Raw genomic sequence first — 14,103 nt, 5'->3', positions numbered from 1 at the left:
ACATGGCCCGTCGTACCATGGCGCTCACTGCCTGGCCTCAGCCGTGCTCCCACCTCCACTCGGTCCACTCGGTCCAACGCCACGCGCCCAACTGCCCGCCCTCCACCTGCGACTCCTGATTGGCACGCCATCCGCACAATTGCCATTGGCTCTGACTGCCCTGGGGGCCGGGCCTTAGCCGGGGACTCCAATGGCGATTGGCTATTTTCTTGAGACCGAAACTCTTTTTTGATTGGTCGTCACTTTGGGCGGGAAGTGGTGACTCCATGCGGCCAGGCAGCGGCAGCGGGCGGAGGAGGAGCCCCTGCTTTGGGTGGAGGCCCCTCCACGGCGGCTCACTCCTCCTGAGCTCTGTGTGTTTATGGGTAAAACGTAGCCTTTCCACATGGTGTCAGAAGTCATGAGGGCTGCCGACGGTGACAGGCCTTTGCAGACATAAGCTCTAGAGCCAATCCCTGCAAGGGCTATCCAGTTAGCATCCTGTTACTGGTGCTGATGTTAGCACCCGAGGCTGGTAAAATGTATCTTTATTTTTTATTGACTGATTTTAGTGAGCGAGAAATGTCCATGTGTTGTTCCACTTTTTTATGCATTCGTTGATAAGTGTATGTGCCCTGACTGGGGATCGAACCTGCGACCTTGACACATCAGGACGATGGTCTCACCAACTGAGCGACCTGGCCAGGGCATGAGTTTTAAAGTCCAGAGGGTGTCAGGGGACCAGCCTGTGTGATGGGACTCCTGCAAGATGTGGACCAGGGATAAGCTCCGGGAAGGAAGGGGCTGGGAAGCTCTAGGGCGGAGCGAGGGGTTAAGTCCACCTTCCAGGAGCATTGGGATATCTGGGCGGGGTCTTGCGGAAAGCATCTCGTTTCCCAAGGAGCAAAGGGGGATGGGTGGGGTGCGCGGGGCAGGCGGGGGAACAAGGAGGTCAGAGGGCAGGGAGGTTCGGCTGGGCACTTAGACTGCGGTGTAAAGGGTGACCCTGGAGGTTCTGGGTGGGGCTGATGTGATTGCAGCCAGATTGAGAAGATTGGCTGGGCGGGGGGGTGGGGGGGCATATGGCAGCAGGAGGAGAATGGGGGAGGGAACCCCACAGGTGGTCATTGCAGGAGGCCCAGGGATTACCCACACATTCACACACCGTGTGAAGGGACACACAGAATGTCCAAGGTTCCTGGAAGGGGGACTGAAGCCCTCCGATCACCTCTGGCTCCAAGTTCCCTGCCTGCCTGCTGCTGGTCCATGGATGAGTCTGTGTTTACCACACAGAGAAAAGAGCCCCTTCTCTTGGCTCATCTAAGCACAATCTGAACGAGCTAGAACTTTCCTAGAGAAGGCAGGACCAAAGCGGAGTTCAATACAGAGAATATAAGAACGAGCTAAAGCAAATGAAAACAAAAACAAAACCGCCCTGGCCAGTGTGGCTCAGTGGGCTGAGCTCTGTCCCGTGTACCAAGAGGTCACTGGTTGGACTCCTGGTTCAGAATACATGCCCAGCTGGGGTGAATGAGGCAGCCGATGGAGGGTTCCATCTCATTGCTGTTTTCCTCTCTCAAATCCATTTTTAAAAAACATATTTAAAAAACACACAGATGTAATATTTAAACACACACACACACACACACACACAGATTGCTAGGTCAATAGAGGCATGGGGTGATGTTCTCAGTGGCAGTTCACATGGTCTGGATTTAAGCAAACACGCCTTCACACACACTATGGATTCAGTGTGACGACTCTTCAGCTACCCACACAGCCCTTCCTCTGGCAGATTTCAAAGAGTGTGGTCTGGGGGTTAGAGGGCTAGGCAGCTAGCTGGGGCTTCCAGGGGGTGGTGTTTGGAAAACCAAATATGGGGCTCTTTCCAGGGAGGCCTGACAGGGAGTGCAAGGCAGCAGGGTCAGCCTTGGGCAGAGGTTGACGGGAAATGGGGCAGGAGGGAGAAATGCACCTGCTGCCAGGACTGGAGCAGATGGGGACAGACAGGACTGCCATGGCCAGCACTGAGAACAGCACGAAGGAAGTGCTGGGAAGCCAGACGTGAGGAGGAGTGATGGGGATAACGTGGAGAGGTCATATGGGGCGACATCCTGGTGGGCTTTGAATGGTAGCATTTGGGGTGGATTTGGCCTGGGGAGAATAGCAGGCTAGGGGTGGGGCTGGGGGTAGGGGTGTCCAGAGGACAGAAGCTGTAGGAGACAGACAAAGGCAGAGGGAAAGAGAGCAATGAGGACTGACATGGGAGCAGCTGCATGGACTAATGACCCCTGCTGTGGCCCTGGCCAATCAGTAGAGACCACCACCCTGAAAGGACACAGCTGGAAAGCTGATGCATATTCTATTGGGATCCTCCCGAAACCTCCAGATAAATTCCCGCAAGATGGAGGACCCAATGAGGCTATCTCTATAGGGCGTGCCCAAACCTTCCCCCACCCCCTTACCTCTCTCTCTCTTTTCTCTCTCTCTCATCTTCTATGCACCAAGGGCCCTTCTTTTGCCTCTGTAACTTGTTTCCTGAGTCCATTTCTTCTACGCTCACTTCTACCTCTGTGACTTTCTAAGTAAACTTTATAGTTTGAGTCTTGACTCTGAATTCTCTCTTAGCCAGGACTCAAGTTCTGATGTTGCTGAACCAAGGTCCAATCTGGTGCCTTTTCACTGCCAACATTTCGACTTATTTAGGTCTTTTTAAATTTTTTTTCCAACGAAGTTAAGTAGTTCTCAGAGTACAAATCTTGCATTTGTTTTGTTAAATTTATTCTTTTTCTCAGCTTTATTGAGATATCATTGACATATTATTCTAAGTATCTTTATAAATTTATTCTTTTTGATGCTATGTAAACAGAATCATTTTAATTTCATTCTCCATAGTTCTTTGCTAGTGTAGAGAAATACAATCGATTTTTGTATTTTTTCAGCTTTATTGAGGTATAACTGGAAAACCTGTAAGATATTTAAAGTGTACCTCATGATTTGATATATGTACACATTTTGAAAGGATTCTTCCCATCTATCTAATTAACACCCACACATTTATCTACTTAAAAATTTTTCATGAGAACATTTAAGTTCCACTCTTTAGCAAATTTAAACTATACAACCCAGTGTTATAGGCATTATGTTATACATTAGATCCTCTGATTTTTGTCTATTTATCTTGTAGCCTGCACCTTTGCTGAACTTGTTGGTTTCGATATTTTTGGTATGAATTCCTTAGTATTTTCTATACATAAGATCATGTCATCTGTGACTAGAGATAGTTTACTTCTTCCTCTCCAATGTGCTTTAGCGTCATCACATCTTCATGGGTTTGCTCTGTGTAACTGCCTTGTTCAGTGGGGTCCCAGCACTGGCCCCTCCATATCCCTGGAAGTTTACATTTCCCTGTGCCATCCATGCTAGGCCTCGTATATCCACTGTAGCTGCCTGTGAGTGAGAACCCTTCTCCTGCTAGATAAAAAGTCAGTGCTCCAAAACAGTGCACACTGGCTCTCAGGTGATCATTGGTTAGGCTTTAGGGGAGCTCTTGTCACAAAACTGCCCAAGTCTCTTGGCTTGAAATGCATTTTTTTCTAGATTTTTGTGAAGGCATTTCAGAATAAGGAACATTTTATGTTTAGGCCACATGGGAGCAGGTTAAGGGAATTGTCATTCCTGCAGAAAGGGGGATTCTCCATTTAAGAAGTTCCTCAAGACAACATCAGGCAAATATCAGAAGGGACCAAGGGGCTGGCCAAGGCACAGTGTTCCAGGTGGCACCATCTTGTCTGGGAGTCCACTATCCTATCATCCTATCAGCATCCCATGGAGCCAGATAGGCTGCAGGTGCCCCTAAATTCTATTCCACAAACCACATATAAACCTGAGGACATGTATGAAGTTCTGGGGGAAGAGGACATCTGTTTTGGTTTTGCTTTGTTTGGATGGATTGTCATCATTTTGCTGTGAACAAGTTAACACATTGTCACACCAACTTTTTCACTTTCAATTAAGTGGGAAGAGCAGAAGGACAAAGAGGCCTCAGCCCCAGGAATAAATAAGCCTGAGGGGAGGTTGGGAAAGCCATGGGATGGGACACGGACTGGCATGGAGTAGCTGCTCAGGACATGGGGTAGGTACCTCTCACTGATGATCCATGAATGGGAGGCTGCTGTTGTGGTTCCCAGGGTCCTCCAGGCCTACCGGGTACTCCTAGGCTAGGAGGGGCTGCCACTGGCATCTGAGGTGCCCCAGTGGGTTGTCCCCAGGAGTCGGCTTGCCTCCTTTCTGAACACTGACTATAGCTACAGGCTCAGAACAGCCAACATGAGTTTTTCCAATTCACAGAACATTCCCCAAAGCTATGCGCTCACTCGCCAATGTATGAGGGTGGTTCCATTGCACAGGAGAGATTGCCCAGGGCCACTGCAGCGCCCAGTGCAGCACCGCTGAGAGGGTGGGGGCTCTGCCTGGGACGGGGGTGCTGGCAAGGGGAGGAGCGCTAGAAGCCAGGCAGGGCTGGAGTTGGCTACAGTCTGTGAGAGGGTCAGTGCTGGCAGCTGGTGAGCGGGCCACTGCTGGGAGCACTGGGGACAGAGCCTGGGAGTAAGTTCTCTAGACACAGACAGAGCAAGAGCCCCACCGGACCAGTGCCCTGCCATGCGGTGCCCAGGGCTCTCCCCTTCTCCACGGCTCCTGTTCCACTGCAGATCTCTATGCAAGACTGGCTTCTGTCACTCCCCAGGCAGCACTGCTCCAAAGCTGAGTCAGGGGAAGGACAGTCTGCCTGGGAGTTGACGCTTCTGTCACTCCCCAGGCAGCACTGCTCCAAAGCTGGAGTCAGGGGAAGGACAGTCTGCCTAGGAGTTGACAGTAGAATTCTCCCCACACGCCCCACCCTGGTTCTGCAGGGGCTTCATCCATGAGGTCCCTTAGGTGGGACCCACCCTTTGCAGCCACAGGAAATGGTTACAGGCTTCAAGAATGGGCCAGCGAGTGGGGGCCAGAGCCCGGGCAGGGCCACCCTGGCATCAGCGTCTGGCTCTCAAAAGCAGTGACCATTGGGGCAGGAGCTGGGCCGCCTCTAAGCCACGTGGGCAGCCTGGGTCGGGGGTGAAGAGGCCGGCTCTGTTTGCTCAGGGCTGGCGGTCACCTTCGGGGCCTTTGCCTGCAGACAAAGACGTTAGGTCAGGGCTCTGGCCAACAGCCTCCAAGTGCAGCAGCACCTGGTGGCGGAGCAGGCCCACTGCTCACCTCCTCATACTTGGTTGTCCAGTAGAAATGGGCTTCTCCATCCACGTACAGCAGCAGCAGGTCACAGAAGAAGGTGATCTGGGAGAGTCAGGGTAGACCCGTGTCCCGGCCCCAGCCTGCCCTCCTGCCACCCTCCCCAACCCTCACTCCCAGACTCAACAGCAGGCAAAGGGGGCTCAGGGGGCATGCAGGCGGGTCTGGGCACGCGCAGTCTGCAGCCAGAGGGAGCCCACATTGGCCACACTCACCACGCCCAGCCAAGCTACTCCGGTGCCCAAAGTGATGGTCGTGGGGATGAGCCCAAACTTCCCTGCCTGAGAGACACCTGGGCTGAGTCTCAGACCATGATTGTCGCCTCCTTCCACCCCAGCTCTGCCCATCCCACCTGGCCCCTCCTACCTGCCCAGTAACGATGACGTCGAAGCGAATCCCATAGAGTTTAAGCAGGCTCCGGGCCTCCACACCTGAGGCTTCCCACCAGTGAGTGGCTGTCCTGTGGGCAAGAGAAAGTCTGGTGGCCTGCTCTGCCCACTCCCAGCTGGCTGGCCCTCCCAAGCCTCCATCTTGCTCATCCATTGACTCCAAATCCTGGGTCTCAGCTCTGTGTCGCTGCTGAGGACACAGGGGAAAAGCAAACCAGAACCTGCCTCTCAGAAGCTCCCTGCCCTCTGAGGGCACAGGGACGAGACAGAAGAGTCTCTAAATAGACACTGGCAGTGGGGGTGGCGGTGGGGTCAGGTCAGGGTTGTGAGCATCCAGAGGGTGGAACTCACTCTCCCCTAGGAAACGGGGAAGGCTTCCTGCAGGCGAGACTTTCAGGCTGGGTTTTGGGGTTCAAAGGAGTTCTAGGCAGAGACAGTAGGGCCAGTGAGAGCACAGAGATGAGGGGAGGAGGGTGTGGGCAGGGAGCCAGCCCCATAGAGTTGCAAAGGGCTGGGGAGGTCAGTGAAGCCAGATATGTGCCCTTGACTGGGAATCAGCCCCACAACCCCTCAGTGTGTGTGTGTGTGGGGGGGAAATGCAACACTCTAACCATTGAGCACACTGGCCAGAGCCTGCCAATGTTAAAGTTTTTGAGTGTGACAACATGAAACGTCCCATAGGGAATGTCCTCATTCTCAGCACAGTGTTGAGAGGGGTGAGTGAGTATCTAGGTGTCTGCCACTTACTTTTCAAAGGTTGCATCTGAAATCTCTCTAATTACTAGTATATCTGGCTCATTCTAGAGAGGAAGGGAGAAGCAAATGTGGCAAATGGTAAAACAACAAACAAATAAAAAACTCTGGTGAACTCAGATGAAGAGTATATACGTGTTCATGATATTAATCTTTGAACTTTTTCTACAGATTTAAGAAAATTTTTAAATAAAACCTTAAGGAAAAAGTAAAAAAGGAAGCCCCCTGTGCTGTGGAGGGGAGATGCTGAGGCAGGGTGGGGTGGAGGAGGGGCTGGAGGTGAGGGGTCCCAGTTATAACCCAGGTGTGGGGACAGATGGGGTGAAGGGGGAAGAGCTCAGGAGGGCAGCTGGACAGGGCCTGTTCTGGGGGACCTGGAGCTGAGAATACCCCCTCCTGCTCCTGGGACCGCCCTCTTACACAGAGCGGAGCATCCAGAGGGCTGGGCAGGGGTGGGGTCTGTCCTGACCTCCACAGGAGGACAGGTGAAGGTGCACCTGGCTGAGGAGCAGCATGTGGCACTGGGGGCGGGGGCAGCAGCACCTGAAATTGTAGCTCCTCTGCTGCAGCTGGAAGGAGTAGTGGGGTTGGCAGTCAGAGCCCCCAGTGTCCAGGTTGCAATCCCAGAGGACATGGATGCTTATCGCACCGCCCTGCACACAGCACATCAATGTTCCACTGTCACATGGGCTGGGACTCTCTCCCTGAGTCCTCCCAGAACCCTGCCCACCACAGACCCACCAGCAAGGCCAGGTCCTCAAAGACCCCTCCAGCTGCGGCCACGAGGTCCCCAATGCGGAACACCGGACAGTGGGGGCTGGAGCGGGGGTCATATCGGCAGCGCTTGAAATAGGTGTTGTCCCAGGTCTCCAAGGCATTGGATCTGAGCGGGTGGGGAGGGAAGGTTAGGCCAGGATGGTGATAAGGAGAGTCTGGGCCCGTCAGGACTCACCCATACTTACTTGGAGAAGTTGAACTTGCTGAAAGTGACGGTGTTTTTGATGAACAGTGTAAAGTTCTCGGCCTGGACCAGTAGGGGCTCCCTGTGGGGTGGGGGAGGTGAGGGGCAGGCTCTGCTGGTCCTGGCACCCTGCCTTGGGATTTGGGGGAGACTTACGTGGGCACAGTGTCGCTCTCCACTGGGCACCAACCCAGGATCTCACAGGTCCTGTGGGTCTCATTGAACACCACACACTGGCCTGTTTTTATGCCTTGAAAACACAAGACAGACTCTAGACCTGAGGTGGGGGATGGGTGGACAAGGGGCTATTGACAAAACAGAGACACAGAGGCACCACCAAGCCTGTACCCAGGAGCCACCCAGGGGCACAGCCTGCCCCACCCCACCCCCAGCCCCATTCCCAGTAGAGGCACTGGAAGACTGGGCCCATGGTTACCATGGCTGTGTGTCCCTGTCTCCCCTTCAGGACAGTCTTCGTGGGCCCAGCAGCTAGCCAGCGGGATGGAGGGGTGCTGAGGTGGGTGAGAGCAGAGTTGTCAAGGGCCCAGTGGGTGATCCAGCCCTGCAGTCCACAGGGACCTGTCCCACCCGCCTTAGTCCCCCAGGGTTCTCTGAGTTTGGGGGCACATGGAAAAGCTGGAAGGTGCAAATAAAATGAAGTGGTCAGAGCAGGGAGGGTGAGCAGCCCCCAACCAGAGGGGTGCAGGTGCTGTATTCCAAAGCAAGGCAAGACTCCTTTCCTCCTGGTAGTTCTGTCCCTGGTGGGGACAGAAGTGGTTTATCAAGGCCCAACTCCTCTGATTCCCAATTCAGATCACACAGCAGGGAAGGTGGAGGGACCCTGGGAAGGGTAAGTTCATGCTGGAGTCACTGGGCGTGGCAGACAAAGGACAGACCCTAATCCAAGGGGCCTGGGTAGGGAAGTAGGACCTCACAGGCTAGACCCTTCCCTGCCTGTTCTTCAGTAAAACAGGGACATTAATGCAGGCACACCGTCACAGAGTTGGGATCAGCCAGGAGGGGAAAGAGGTGAGCTTTCTTGGGGGTCCCAGTCATGCTGGAGTCACTGGGCGTGGCAGACAAAGGACAGGACCCTAATCCAAGGGGCCTGGGTAGGGAAGTAGGACTTCACAGGCTAGCCTCTTCCCTGCCTGTTCTTCAATAAAACAGGGACATTAGCTTAGCTGGTTTGGCTCAGTGGATAGAGTGTCGGCCTGCGGACCGAAGGGTCCCAGGTTCGATTCCAGTCAAGGGCACATGCCTGGGTTGCAGGCTCAGACCAATGTGCAGGAGGCAGCCAATCAATAATTCCCTCTCATCATTGATGTTTCTATCTCTCTCTTCCTCCCCCTTCCTCTCTGAAATCAATAAAAATATATTTTAAAACAAAAACAGGGATATTAATGCAGGCACACCGTCACAGACTTGAGATCAGCCAGGAGGGGAAAGTGGTGAGCTTTCTTGGGGTCCCAAACCCTGGAGAGGAAGGTACCCTTGAGCATCAGGCACTTGCACAGACACGTTCTGCTGGGGCAGATGATGGACACCACTGTCCAGGGCACCCAGCTCAGGGGCAGCAGGAAGAACACAGTGTCAAGGAAGGGCTTGGGGATTCTGAGAAGCCAAATGAGATGATGGGACTTTTGGGGGGTGGGACTGTGCTAAGTGGGCAGAGGACAGTGTGGGGCCACTTGTTCTGCCCCGTTGTCCCTACCTGTGTCCTGAGTCTGCCCCTCTCCTCCACCCTGGCTGGGCCACCATGTCCTCCAATTGGACCCCATGGTGACCACCACCGGGTCTTGCCTCTGACCTCATCCACCTCCACCCAGCAACTGGAGTGGTCCATGCCATGGAGAGAAGATGGAGTACCCCTCCCCAGCCCTCCCTGGCTGCCTGCCGCTCCTGTGATGGAATTCACCTCCTTAGTTCACAGGGCCCCTGAGATCTCGGGCCACCCCTTCCCACCCCAGTCCAAGTCTAGGCCCCAGAGCCACTCAGCAGCAAATGACTCTGGAGCTGCCTCACCTCACACAGCTCAGGTCCTTATCCACACAGCCCTCTGCCCGGACATCTTTAAGATCCCACCTGAGCCTCCAGTCCCACGGGAAACCCTTCCTGAGGCCTCAGGCAGAAGCGCCTCCCCTGGTCCCCCAGCTGCAGCATCTGTCCTCATCACAGGACAGCCACTTTGGCGGGGCTGTCTGTGCAGGAGTTTCTTGAAGTACAGGGGCAGAGCTTTTCAAGACCAGCACAGGGCCTGGCCTAGGGGTTGGCTTGGCAGGTGTTTGCCGAAGGAGCACAGTACATATGCTCGGAGGGACCAGATGGCCAGGACTCCTGAGAAGAGCTGGCAGGAACTCTGGCTCGTCTCAGGAAGCTGGGTTTTCAGATCAAATGAATGCTCTGCCCTGGCAGTTTCTTAGGAAGGGCCAAACGCCAGGACATGGGCAAAGAGGAATCACACGGATTCCAGAAAACACAGAACCATGGCCGCAGCAAAAATCAGAATAGGCGATAAATTGAACATTAAATAGATGTCTTCTGAGCATCAGAGAGGGAAGGACATCGTGTGTGCTTCGCAAGCATTAGCACATCCTTTGTGCACGTGACTCCCCTTCTTTGAGAGCAGGGCCAGCCAGGGACATATGGTACCCTTGGCAACTGTGGTGGGACCGACATCCAGGGATCAAGGGACAGATGAGCACACAGTCCAGCAAGCAATTCAACGTTGGACTCAATTAAAGGAAGTTGTCACCATGGAGGTAGGTTTCCCGAGTTATGTCCTGGGTCCCAATTGTTCAAACAAAATTTATAGCTGGGGAACCGTACACTTAAAAATGGTTAAGATAGCCCTCACTGGTTTGGCTCAGTGGATAGAGCTTCAGCCTGCAGACTCAAGGGTCCCGGGTTTGATTCTGGTCAAGGGCATGTACCTAGGTTGCGGGCACATCCCCAGTAGAGAGTGTGCAGGAGGCAGCTGATCGATGTTTCTCTCTCATCGATGTTTCTAACTCTCTATCCCTCTCCCTTCCTCTCTGTAAAAAGTCAATAAAAATAAAAATAAAATTTTTTTAAAATGGTTAAGATAAGCCCTGGCCGGTATAGCTCAGTTGGTTGGGCATTATCATGTGCACAGAAGGATTGCAGATTCAATTTCTGGTCAGGGCATGAGCCTGAACTCATAAGCAAGAGTATGCTCTGCTTGCCCACAACAATGAAAACTGCCTGGGGACACACCACTAGAGGCTGGGCACAGAGAAGGGGAGGTGATCTCCCAGCTTGGTTCTTGCTGTTAGAGCCCACCTTAGCATGGTGCCCAGCTCCTGGCGTCCCACTGACAATAGGGAAGTGCCCAGAGGCAGAATCAGGATGGAGAGGGGCCTGGATATCCCACAGAGAATGACGGTGGAAGGTTCTGGAAGCATACTTCCCAGAAGTCCAGAGTCCTGTCACCCACAGGCTGGGAGGAATTGCAGTAATTCCTACCAGTTTTTTGTAAAAACTATGTGAAATGATTCACAGAAAATTTTAATCCCAGTGCCTGGAATACAGTACTACATACTGAGCCCTCAGGCACCCTGGGAAGGAGAAGGGAGGACATGGCTGGGGACCCAGGGCTGGAAGAGGAACTGGGAACCACTGGAAGTCTCCGGGGCAACCTTACCTCTGGGCACCTGCCCTGAACTTGTTCTGGCGTCACAAGGAAGTTGGTCACCAAGAAGAACACATTCTCCCCCTAGAAGGCAAATGTCAGGGTTTGCGACATGGCTCCCTCAGTGGGAGGGGACAGAAGCTGGCAGCTTGGTGTGTGAGGGAAGGAGCCCTGTGCCCAGGACAATGCCTCCAGGGAGGCACATTGAAGGAGAGATGGGAGGCTAGCTGGGTTTCTGGCCATTTCTGAGCCCATGTCTGCCTCTTTGAGACAAGTGTATTTTTCATGTTCACGCTCATTCCCTTAACCAGAATTTTCTAGGAGCTCTTGTTTCCAGGCACTAAACATCTAGAACAGAGTTGGGCCGGGCACATGCCCAGCTGGTCGGAAGGCAGGCCCCTCATTGCACGCATGGCCAAGGGCCAGGGTAGCAGGTGGTGAGCTCTGCCTGGGCAAATGGCGGCCAAGGACAGGAAGAGTGGCTGGCACCCGTGTGCTGAGCATAAGCGCTCTGTGAATTCGGGGGAATGTACACCCAGGAAGGGGAGGCAAGGGCTGGGCAGAGGTCTATGACAGCGGTCAGGATCTGGAGGGACTTGGTGGCTACCATCATGGACAGGGAGACTCCCCAGGGTGGGAAGCAAGGGCTGGCAAGCTCTGATGATGTCACCTGTGGAAGCTCAGCCTGACTGCTGCGTGTGCACCTGGGACCCACTAGAAGACCACAGCCTCATCCAGGTGTGGCCTGAGCAGCAGTGAAAACTGTTCGGCGATGGACAGGCTGGGGTGGGGGCAGGAAGGGGTCAAGCTGCGTCCAGCTTTTGCACTGGTGGATGAAAAGAGGCCACCGGGGAGAGGAAGATGATTTTTCTTTGGACATGGTGGGTGAGCACCCAGGAGGCAACTGTGCTCGGGGCAGGTGTCACTGGGGATACAATTTGGGCATCAGCAGGACAGAGGTGGAAGCAGACTGTAGACAATCTGGGTAGGAGAAGCGGCCAGAAATGCAGTGTAGGAGGGGTAGCAGAGGAGGGCCTGGCAGCAGCCCCCCAGGTCAGGGAGGCAGGCATACAGGAAGTTCCAGGGCCTGGCCCCCCATGCTCTTCCCACCCCACCCTCAAGCTCAAGCTCAATGTCAAGTTCCCAGACATTCCACTCTTCCAGATGCAGCCTTTGTAAATGTACTGCCCCTGGCCTGGCTTCCTGAGCCCTCCTCTCAGTCACCTGGAAACCTCTTACACATCCCATAGCCCTGTCCAGGTGCCTCTCCCCTGTAAGGCCCTTCCCGAGCCCAGCCCTGTGACAGCGCCAGCTGTCATCACCCCGTCCGGCATCAATGCCTCTCTTGCACACGTGTGCTGCGACGGTGGTCTCAGGTGTCAGCACCTGGCGACAGCACTGAGGCACCCACCTGCGCCGGCTTCACGAAGTCAGCCACATCCCACAGCCGACTCCCCAGCTCCTTGATCTGGGCCACAGAAACGCCTTTGAGTTTGGTGATAACGGAAATCTGGGGGTCCAGGTCCTGTTCCTGGTAGCCTTTCTTGACGAGGAGGGCCCACCTGGGGAGGAGCAATGGGCAGTATGGTGTGTCCCTGGCACGCTGTGAGCAGTGGCCGAGCTGGGCCCTACTTTCTCAGCCTCCTCCCTCACACCCTGTAGGCTCCCAGAACATCACTCAAGTCCCATACTTCCTCTCCATGCTCATCCCCATTGCGCCCCCCCCCCCCCCAACACCCTGCACAGGCCAGAAGCACAGTCCATGCATTGGAGACCCAGTGCCCACATGGTGTCTCCTATTAGGCACTCATGGGTTTGGAGATGTCCCCTACCAATTCTTTCACCAGCCAAAACCCTCCCCTTGCCCCAGCTAGACCCAGCTTCCTCCTTAAAGATTCCTCTGACCGAGCCAGAACTGGTGAGTCAGGGGAATCTTAGTATTCTATCGGGGGCCTTAGTATTCTAGCTCTCACAAGTGTCAGGGGCTACATCCTGCCCTGCCCAGGGCCTCATGGGCAAGTGGTGGAGCCCATCCTACTCTGTGCCCAGAGCCCAACATGGGGCTCAGGAAAAGAGGCAGGTGGGCACACGGCTTATTCTTGCACCCACTGGCCCCTATACAGACAGAAATCCTTCCTCTGCCTACCCACTACCCTGTCCCAACCTGCCCCGGCCTCCACTACCACCAGCCCGGCCCCTGAAGAATCAAACCCTCAACCCTCAGCCCAGCAGGACAGTCATGGTCCTTCAGCCAACGTGGCCAGGAGCCGCTCTCTTACCCTACCACGTAGACCACAGCCCCGAGCTGCAGCAGCCTCTGCAGGACGCCCACCCGCCAGTTCTTAGTCATCACATACTTCTCGGTCTTGTAATCCAGAAGCCCCCAGTCTGCCAAGGGCCCTGGGGAGCCCATGCTCCCAGCTCCTGCTGGCTGCTGGGGCACATGAGTCAGCAGAGCAGCTGCAGTCACAGCTGAACAGGAGATAAAGCAGGAGCCCAAGAAGGACCTGGCCAGCAGCTATTAAAGGGACAGGATCCACTCGGGTCAGGATCCAGCCTCCCCTCTCACCTCCCAATCATGGGTTCAGTCCCAACCCCCAGCTGCCCTGGGCCTCTCCAGACTCCCTCTGCCAGACCCTGGGCACACAGAGAGGAGCAGCCCCTGTCCCCTGCCCTCTGGCCTCACTTCCTTGGGTGATGAGGGGATGATTGATAGGTGGTATAGGTACCGTGAGAGGTACTGGGGGTTGCAGGGGTCCAGAGGAAGGGCCAAGGAAAGCTTCAGAAAGAAGTGACCTCTGAACCCACACTTGAAGATTCTGAAGTTCAACCAAGTTGGGGAGGAACGTTCCTGGTGGAGGAAGCTGCATATACGACGCTAGAGCATGAAAGAACTGGGACCACAGAGAGCGTGACTGGCTCGAGAGGAGGGTGGCCAGGCTCTGCAAGGTTCCCCAAGCCTTCCTGTGTAATGCCCTCCTCACAAACTGCCCACATCCCCCAACGCAGGAACTAACAGCCCAGAGTCAGGAACCTCCCCCAGCCGTGGGAGGGGGCGATGCTGGAACCCGTAAGATGGC

The 14,103-nt window shown here is 54.6% G+C and overlaps 1 protein-coding gene across 1 annotated transcript; it reads right to left on the bottom strand.

The window, feature by feature from the left end:
- Nucleotides 1-4,786: 4,786 nt before the first annotated feature.
- Nucleotides 4,787-13,489, bottom strand: P2RX6 (purinergic receptor P2X, ligand gated ion channel, 6). The gene is made up of 12 exons (XM_005875514.2): nt 13,303-13,489; nt 12,435-12,585; nt 11,036-11,107; nt 7,808-7,883; nt 7,528-7,621; nt 7,373-7,453; nt 7,152-7,293; nt 6,954-7,063; nt 5,635-5,728; nt 5,484-5,549; nt 5,236-5,313; nt 4,787-5,149 (listed from the first exon to the last, which is right to left on the bottom strand). The coding sequence occupies exons 1-12, from the start codon at nt 13,434-13,436 to the stop codon at nt 5,066-5,068; spliced, it is 1,182 nt and encodes a 393-aa protein (XP_005875576.2). The 5' UTR covers nt 13,437-13,489; the 3' UTR covers nt 4,787-5,065.
- Between the last annotated feature and the right edge of the window lie 614 nt (nt 13,490-14,103).

The sequence above is a fragment of the Myotis brandtii genome, unplaced genomic scaffold, assembly GCF_000412655.1.
Source record: "Myotis brandtii unplaced genomic scaffold, ASM41265v1 scaffold463, whole genome shotgun sequence".
Classification (NCBI taxonomy): Eukaryota; Metazoa; Chordata; class Mammalia; order Chiroptera; family Vespertilionidae; genus Myotis; species Myotis brandtii.
Note: the sequence above shows the minus strand (reverse complement) of the source record. Positions and strands in the feature narration are given on the sequence as shown.